Here is a 9,042-nt window from a genome sequence, read left to right as displayed (position 1 = left end):
CCCACAACGGCTGGGTGTGGAGAGGTAGCCTGCTAGGGTGGCCTTGTCCAGAGGCGGTGTGGGACTGGCGCCAGGGCTGGGCTTTGCAATGTGCATCTGGCACTTTCTAGCTGTGTGACCTTCAAAGAGTCCCTTTCCCTCTCTGAGCCCCCGTCCTGGGCTGGAAATCGGCAGCTGTTCAGAGGGCGGAACGAGATAGCCGGTGCCTGGGAGAAGCCGGTTGCTTTCTTCAGCTTCTGGCGCTTGGCTGGAAGCTTCGTAAAATCATGGGGCTCAGGGACCACCCTGCCAGATGGGTCCCCTCAGCCACGCTGCTCATACTGCTGGGCTTTGAAGCGGCCCCACTCTCTGAGCCCTCCGCGAAGGAGATGCACCTGCTGCTCCGCCCAACGCCTGGCCAGGCAGGAGGCCAGAGGACGCTCCCTCCCAAACCACAGAGGATGTGGAAGGAGCTCCCGTCTGCTGGGGCTACCTTTGGGGGAAGTGGCTGTCACTGTGGTCCTCTGAGTGGTTTGTGGGTTGGGCTCCAGTCACCTGTGGGTCAGGACCCATCAAGGAACTTTCCTTAGAGGGTGGCTTCTTCTTTGCCTCCCCTCCCCCCTGCCCCGGGAGAAGGACATAAACTATGCCTGGTCCAAGAGGCGAAAGGATTGACAGGTCACTAGTGTGAACCAGTTTATTCTAGAGCATTAATTGCCTTACTTCTCAATTTCTCCAGTTTCACTAGAGTTTTGCAACGAAAGCGGATTTTCTCATCTAGTGACAAACCCCATGACAAGACGATGGCTGTCTAGACACATAAAGTGGGGTTTCAGCAATTTGCCTTGTAGTCTCCTGGGCAAGGAGGGGAAAGGTTGGAGAGAATTAGGGTGTTGGGCTCGGCCGGTGGTGCTCTGTCCCTGCACCGAGGGGTCAGTGTGACACGAGAAATGAGCGCTGGTGGTCCTGCCCAGGGAAACCATCCAATGAATGGCTCTGGTCAGGCCGATGAGAAATATCCCAGGTCGTCTCCGAGGTGGTCCCTGTGGCATTGAGGGGACTTCCATGCCGTGGGGATTTGAGACAAAGCTCCTGGATTGCGTTTCTGGAGCATTTGCCCTACTGTAGGATAGATGCTTTCTCGTTTGTCTTTATTTTTTGAAAGTTAATATGTTAAATATTTATTTTAAAATTTTTTTCAGTTTTTGGGACCCCTGGGTGGCTCAGCGGTTGAGCATCTGCCTTCAGCCCAGGGCGTGACCCCGGGGTCCTGGGATCGAGTCCCGCATTGGGCTCCCTGCAGGGCACCTGCTTCTCCCTCTGCCTGTGTCTCTGCCTCTCTCTGTGTCTCTCATGAAAAAATAAATAAAATCTTTAAACCAAAATTAAAAACAAACAATTTTTAGGTTTTTTTTTTTTTTTTAAGTATAAAGGATTCTCTTCCCTGAGTTCACACATCTGTCACCTCACATATTTACTTTTTCTGGGGGGTAAGAACTCACATATTTCTCATTTGGACTCGAGCCACAATTCTGAGGGGTGAATGCCGTTAATTCCCATTTTATAGATCGGAAAACAGAGGCACAGAGATTCAAGTTGCCCAAAGACCAGGGAAGAAGGCATGGCTGGGTCCTGTCTTAGGGAGACTCGAGGAATTCCAGTTACGACCTTTGTGGATGAAGAAGGCCCGTTGTCTGCACACGATCTGGGCACAGAAGTGGCATCAAGGACAAAATACCGTCTTTCTCTGCTCAGGTCTGAAGTTATTTGGAAAGCCTTTGGGACTGTTGAAATGGGACATTTGCCTGCAGCTCAGGGAAAGATGACGTGGGCAGTAAATGCGACTACGGGGGGATCACGTGTTCCCATGTGGCCGGCAGACACAGATCTGACAGGTGCACAGGCAGATTTCGGGGCAGCTCCCGGGACCCTGCCTCCTCCCCGAGCAGGGGGTGCAGAGCTGGTCTCCCCGAGCCATTGCCTTATTCGTGAGAAATCCTGCCTCTACAGATCTAGGCAGGAGGGCAAAGTCCAGTCATCCGTGAACCCAAGGACCGTGCCCTTCCCGGGGCTGACGGAAGCGGATGGGGGGCGAGCGGCCGTGGAAGCGGCGGCCTGCGCTCTCCGTTCTCGCTCCCCAACTTGGGCTCCGCCGCCTGAGGGCGGGCCGGGGTACCCTGTGGTCTTACAGCTGGTGGGGGGGTGGAGAATTGGGGATGGCGACCCCGCAGGGTGAAGATCCTGTTCTAATTTCTAATAATTCATTGTTTTCAAAAATTTTTTAAAGATTTTATTTATTCGTGAGAGACACAGAGAAAGAGGAGATGACAGGCAGAGGGAGAAGCAGGCTCCATGCAGGGAACCTGACGCAGGACTCGATCCCAGGACTCCGGGGTCACGCCCTGGGTTGGAGGCAGACGCTCCACCGCTGAGCCACCCAGGCGTCCCTGTTCCTTTTTAATTTGGTGACTTGGCTCCCAGGTGGGAGGGAACAAATCTTGCTCATCTTTACCCCCAGCGGCCTCCCCTCTCATAATGGTGGAGACGAGTGCTTTTGAGGTGTCCCTTTACAAAGCCAGAAATGCTCGTTAGGGTTCATCCTGGGTGAGTCAGGCATTTTTCTCAGCCACTTGCCTCATGATGCAAGAGGCCCTTGTTTCCTGGGTGATCTCACCGCAGTGGGTGGAAGAGCAGCCTGGGAGCGTTCCCGGGTGAAAGGAGGGTCCGCCCTCCCGGATGGGCAGAGCAGCAGGGCAGTCGCCGTGCACCTGAACCACGGGCCCTTACCCAGTGGTTAGAGGCGGAATATAAACCACACACACAGGTAGATCTTTATTAGCATCAAAGAAGCCCTTATAGGGACGTCCGGGTGGCTCAGTGGTGGAGCGTCTGCCTTCCTTCGGCTCAGGGTGTGATCCGGGGGTCCTGGGATCGAGTCCTGCATTGGGCTCCCTGCATGGAGCCTGCTTCTCCCTCTGCCTGTGCCTCTGTCTTTCATGAATAAATAAATAAAATCTTAAAAAAAAGAGAGACCCTTATATATTGGGTAAAAATAGAAGGCTGCTCTTAGTCACAATAGTAAAAAATATGGAAGGCACCCAAGTGTCTACCCACAATGGAGCATTCTTCAGCCTTAAAAAGAAGGTTCTGGGGCGCCTGGCTGGCTCATTTGGTAGGACACGCGACTCTTGATCTCAGGGTTGTGGGTATGAGCCCCATGTTGGGTGTAATTACTTTAAAAAAATCTTTATTTTAGAAAGCGAGAGAGCAAGAGAGAGCGAGAGCAAGACCGTCTTGCGGTGGGGTTGGAGCGGGTGGGTGGGCGGACACAGGAGGGGCAGAGGGAGAGGGAGCCAGAATCTTCAGTACACTCCCGGCTCAGGGCAGAGCCTGACAGAGGGCTTGATCCCATGGCCCAGAGATCGTGACCTGAGCTGAAATCAAGTCAGATGCTTAACTGAGCCACCCAGGTGCCCTGTATCACACCCCGTTTTTGTTTTTTAAAATATTTTATTTATGGGCAGCCCCGGGTGGCTCAGCGGTTTAGCACCGCCTTCAGCTCGGAGTGTGATCCTGGAGACCTGGGATTGAGTCCGTCAGGGTCCCTGCATGGAGCCTGCTTCTGCCTCTGCCTGTGTCTCTCATGAATACATAAACATATATTTTTAAAATTTTATTTCTGAAAGGAAAGCTTTCTGTATGCCCATGTGTCATGACATCAAGGTCTGGAAGGAAACAGAACAGTTAATGGGGGGGTGGTGGGAGGAGGGCGTGTGCGACATGGGGTCTGCAGGGCCTCCCACATCTGATCTGATGCACTTTTGCCATCTGGCTTTTCGGTGAGCGCTGCTGCCTTGGTGGTAAAGCCGGGGCTGTGGCGCTGGGAGTCTGCGCTTGCCTCCCTTGCCGGGAGCGGCCCCTCGAGGTCCGCCGTGGAACTCGAGGTCACAGGGGACCTGGTCCTTGCTGTGCTGGAGGCGCCTAACCTCGCCTCAAGGAGATACAGTGACTTAGCGAGACAGGGCTTCACGTCATGCTAATCCTGAGCGCTGGAGGAACCGGGAGGCTGCCTGATGACAAGAGCTAACACTCAGTGAGCTTGCAGGGGAAGGGCTGGGTGCTTCCTCGGCCACGAGTGAGAGGGGGCACAGTCACACCCCCCCCGACAGAGAGGCTAGGGGGAGAAGGAAGCCACACAAGGGCTCGGTTCGGGAGCCCTGGCGGACTCTTCCTTCTGGCACCTGCACATTTCTCTTCAGCAAGTAAAAGGGACGGGCTTGCTTTTTTGTTAATAAAGTAGAATAACATTTATTTATTTCTTAAAATGTTTATTATACATGCTGTGCTCATGGAAAATCAAGGCCTCTGAAGGGACTCAAGTTGGATGTAAAGTGTGTCCAGCCGAGCCGGCTACTTCACGCTCAGTGTCACACTGACGCTTTCTTCCCCTTATAGGTGGCCATCATTTTCTTGATTTCAGCAATAGCTTTGCCTGGATTTAGCCCCTTGGGTAAAGAAGAGAATAGAAACCACTGGTAAGTGAACTGAACGAAGAACCCAGGGTCTTGGGTGAACCCTGCAGCGGGAATAGGGTCAAAGTGAGGTGGAGGCAAATGACATCCTTGGAAACTCAGGGCTCCCCGCGTCCGCCTGCAGTGCCCCCCACCCACCTCGGCCCCAGGGCCATGTGTGCAAAATGCACACACCCCCAGGAGCAGGCAGCTCTTCCACGGGCCACGGCTGGGGGCTCAACCAGCCGTGGCCTGCAGACCCTTGCATGGGCACCCAGGAGCCCTCTCGGGTCCCGGGAGCGACCTTCCCCAGGGGGACCCTCCCAAGTGCCATTAGTAGTCTGTAGGGTCTGCAGGAGGTGCCCTAATTGAACCCCGGGAGTGCCAACCTCTTACGAGCAGGGAGACAAGTGAAGACCTGGCAAAGTGAGACAAGGACTCGTCTGAGGTTGGAAGAGAGTCACCCGTGTTAGCAGGACGACTCCGACCCTGGCACTGAAGTGTGTGGGAAAGAGGCCGGAGGATAGGTGGTGAAGACCGTGCGCAGGAAAGGGAGGACTGGGCAAGGGTTAGCGGCCCTACCCTTCAAGGGTCCTGAGTTTGCGTGCAAACCTCCTGTCAGCAGGCGTGCAGAGACTAAGTAAACAGGGGGTGGCATTTTCTGCAACTGTCTCACTGGTGCCAAGCGCCTGGCTCTGCTCGAGATCAGGCTGGCTCAGCCATCTGGCCCTGCACCCCCTGCCCACACCCGACTCCCCAGGGCCTGTGCTGTGCTGTGTGCCCTGCAGTCCCCACAGGAGGACCGCCACGGCCTCCTGCCCGCCACTGCGTGCTCCAGGGAACTAGCCTGCCTTTCCAGGCCAAGGTGTTGTCCTGGGAAGCCTCAAAACAGGAGACCCACGGCCACTGTGGAACACCGTGACCTTGATGCTCAGGTCACGTGGGTCTCCTCTACGCCATCCACTTTCCCTCACTCCAGGTGCCGTCTAGACTTGCGGCTGCCTCGTCCCATCCAGCTGAGAAAGTTTTGTCCATTCAACCCTACTGCCAAAAAAGGCACTTCCATAGTGGAAAAAAACAGGTGCGGGAAGAAAGAAAAAAAGAAAAAAAAATTTTCAGAGAGACAGAAAGGGAGAGAGGACCCTCTTCAAAGACTGATCTGGGGCAGCCCGGGTGGCTTGGTGGTTTAGCACCTGCCTTCGGCCCAGGGCGTGATCCTGGGCTCCCGGGATCGAGTTCCACGTTGGGCTCCCTGCAGGGAGCCTGCTTCTCCCTCTGCCTGCGTCTCTGCCTCTCTCCTTCTGTGTCTCTCATGAATAAATAAATAAAATCTTAAAAAAAAAAAAAGACTAATCTGGAATAGCCTCCAAAATAAATTAAGGGGAAAAGGCAGCGGGAGACAGAACAGGACGCGTGTGCATCAATGTGCAGCGTGAAGTCTCTGGAAGAACACCCAAGAGGCCGGGGATACCAGCTGCACGGGAGGCGGCAGGAGACAGGGTCGGGCCGCAGTGGCGCCCTCTGACGCTGCACCCGCACCCCTGCCTGTGCCCCGTTTACCACAGGACTTAGCGGGTCTGCGCCCATCTGCACAGCTCACCGGGGGCAGCGGGGGCCCTGTCCCATCCAGACAGCAACCTCGGCAAGTCACTGCCCCCAGCCCCTTCCCGCCCAGGGCTCAGCTCCAGCTCGCCCCCTGCCCCCCAGCGGGGCCTCACCACTACCACAGGTCCCTGAGCACCCCCAAAGCCCATGCGGAGTTTCCAAGAAACACAGGGGCCCAGCCGCCCCCGGAGCCGCCGGCCCACAGCCCCACAGGCTCGGCCACCTGGGCTTATTCACTCCCCGTGCTGTGGTGAGCCCATCGGTGCCTAACCTGCCCACAAGTTAGAGGCCCGGGGGCCCCTGCCAGGCCCCATTGCCGACACCAGGAGAAGCGCCATGGTAGAGACGGGGCCCCTGAGAACACGGGCATCCAGGCCAAAGAGCAGGGAGTTAGCAGTCTGGGTTTCCTGTGTAAGGTCGGCTGTGCCGCACCCCCCCCACCTTCTTCAGACTGCCAGCTGGTCACCCTTGTCCACCTCCTGCCTGCTCGCTCGCCGCACCTTGCAGCGAAGCCCTCTGCCCAGTCTCTGCTCAGGTGGCAGCAGGTCCTGAGCCACGGGCTGGATGTGGGGTGGCACCGAGCAGGGGGGCAGCCAGTCCTAGCAGGTCGTCCACCCGGGATGCAGGCTGCCACGGACGTGCTGAGAGAAGACAGGCAGCTGGCTGCAGGCAGAGGTCAGGGTGAGCCCGGGAAGCGGGAGAGGGCGTGGAAGCGGGGTGAGCAGGAGCCCCGAGACGAGGGAAAACACGGAGAGGGACCCGGGGCTGTGCCACCTTTCCTCCTGTAGTTCCTACCGAGTCACGGTGAGCTTGGGTTCCTGCTCGGGGACTCCCTTGGGCCCGTGTGCGCCCTACAAGTAAACCTTCCTCCGGGGCCTGAGCATGTCTGTTCCTCGCATTAGGTGCCAGCCGGAGCCCAGGATCGCGTCAAGGGGACAGGTACTCTGGTGCCTCCCCACCTCTGACACGTGAGCTCGGGGGCAGGGAGGCAGGGCTGGGGGCCACCAGCGCCACGTACCTTGGGGCAGGTCCTTGTGCAGTTCATGATGGTGTGGCAGCGGTACAGAGAGAACGGGTCCTGCAGCTTGGCCAGGCGCTCCTCAGTGAAGTCGTCTCTGGAGTCGATCATCCAGCGGTAGGCCTGCAGAACCGGGGCGGGGGGTGCTGATGAGCCGTACTGGCAACCCAACGGTCAGCTCAAAGCCCCAGGGGAGCAGAAGGGAGGCCCTCAGCTTAGGGGCCTTGTCTCTGCTCTTTAGTTCTTGCCATCTTCCAAGGAAAGGTCCCTCCTTTGTAATTCCTCTCCATCAATGCCCCCCACCCCAAAGCGAACCACACCTGGTACCCTGGTGCTTAATGACGGTGACTAGGCATCGCCTCATTATTTCAAGGTGCTCACTGGCTTCCTGCCCAGATTCTGAGTAGGGAAGGCAGGGCCCGTAAGACATGACTCTGTCTTCACAGATGACTTAAGAGATCTGTCCAGAGATAATATCGGTTCCACTGATGGACTCATAATTGGTCAGTCCACCCCAAAGGCAGCTAACTGCCTGCCCGTGGGCAGCTCCATTCACCAACTCAGCGTGGGTACAGGTGCCAACTGTGAAGGGGTGTCATTACCAATCCTTTATGTAGATGGGAATCAATATTGCTAAGTGGTCACACAGCACATAACTTCCCTTTTTTGGGAAGATGAGAAATGAGAACTTGTTTTTTTTGGAGTTGAGAATCTTGTGAAAAGCACTGACCACAAACTTAAAAAGCACAGCTTTCTGGGAACAAAGGCAGTTTCTTTGCAGGGAACTACACATGTGGTGATGTGCCTGAGAGGCAGTGCTGCCTTCTCGCCAACTAACCCCTAAAACCGGGACTCCAGGCTTTCATTAGCCTGGAAACAAGTTCCAGCCTGAGCTGGGAAGCTGCCCCTCAATGAAATTTCTATTCCCTGCTTGCACTTCAAAAATCCCCACGTGAGGGAGATGGGGGGCCACCTGACAGCTGTGGTCTGGGGAAAGCGGCAAGAGCCAGCAGCATAGGGGATAGGTTTAAACACCTGCAAGGCCAGTTTTGCCAAAATGCGTGCCACAACCCCTCGGGGTGACCCCTCACCACACAGAAGTGAGGTACTTTGCAGATGAAGATTTGCTGAAAGCCAAGCGAGGACAATGTAGCCACCTGCCCTGTGACAGGCGCCTGCTGGGACCCTGGCTCCAACAATACGCTGTCCTCTTAGACTTCTGGATGTCTCAGTTTTGTTTTAAAGATTTATTTACTTGAGAAGGAGAGAAAGAAAGAGAGAGGGAAAACAAGGAGTGGAGGGAGAGGAGAGAAGCAGACTCCACATTGAGCAGGGAGCCTGACATAGGCCTCGATCTCACAACTTGGAGATCATGACTTGAGTCGAAACTAAATCGGATGCTCAACAGACTAAGCCAAGCAGGTGTCCCTGGATGCCTGTTTTAAGTTCTCTTAGAGCAGCAAAGGAGCACCTTACCTGCATGAGAACCGCAGGCCCCAGGTATTTGTCTCCATTCCACCAGTAGCTAGGGCAGCTGGTGCTGCAGCAAGCACAGAGGATACACTCGTACAGCCCGTCCTGTGTGGAGGGGAAGGGCAGTCAGGAGCACGTGATGGAAGAGACTGGCATGTGTTCAGCTGGCTGAACGTGAGGTCCAGGATCTGTGCGTGAACAGAGCGCCTACTTGTGTGTGAGTTTTCTTGGCAAAATCTTAGGGGTGGCTTGCAAAGATTTATCAGATTCATAAAAAAGATCTTGGTGTTGAAATGTACGTGTTTGTCGGGTTAGAACCCAGAGTTCTTAAGTCCAAGCACAAAGTACTTATCTTCTAATAAACAATAACCTCTCAGTTATCTAAAAACAAAACCAAAAAACCCATTAGAAACCCAACCAACCCACCCAAACACTTCACCGCTTAGAATGTACTCT

At 55.3% G+C, this 9,042-nt stretch overlaps 1 protein-coding gene across 1 annotated transcript in view; it reads right to left on the bottom strand.

The window, feature by feature from the left end:
• Window positions 1-4,286: 4,286 nt before the first annotated feature.
• Window positions 4,287-9,042, bottom strand: part of SDHB (succinate dehydrogenase complex iron sulfur subunit B) — a 32,061-nt gene continuing 27,305 nt past the window's right edge. Inside the window, exons 6-8 of the mRNA XM_026012013.2 lie at window positions 8,590-8,691; window positions 7,114-7,236; window positions 4,287-4,484 (exon numbers count right to left, since the gene is read on the bottom strand). Of these exons, the coding sequence (XP_025867798.2) occupies window positions 4,407-4,484; window positions 7,114-7,236; window positions 8,590-8,691 (303 nt within the window). The 3' untranslated portion in view covers window positions 4,287-4,406. The remainder of the gene's footprint in view (window positions 4,485-7,113; window positions 7,237-8,589; window positions 8,692-9,042) is intronic.

The sequence above is a fragment of the Vulpes vulpes genome, chromosome 2, assembly GCF_048418805.1.
Source record: "Vulpes vulpes isolate BD-2025 chromosome 2, VulVul3, whole genome shotgun sequence".
NCBI lineage: Eukaryota > Metazoa > Chordata > Mammalia > Carnivora > Canidae > Vulpes > Vulpes vulpes.
The sequence above is the reverse complement of the archived record's forward strand: the minus strand, read 5'-3'. Positions and strand labels throughout refer to the sequence as shown.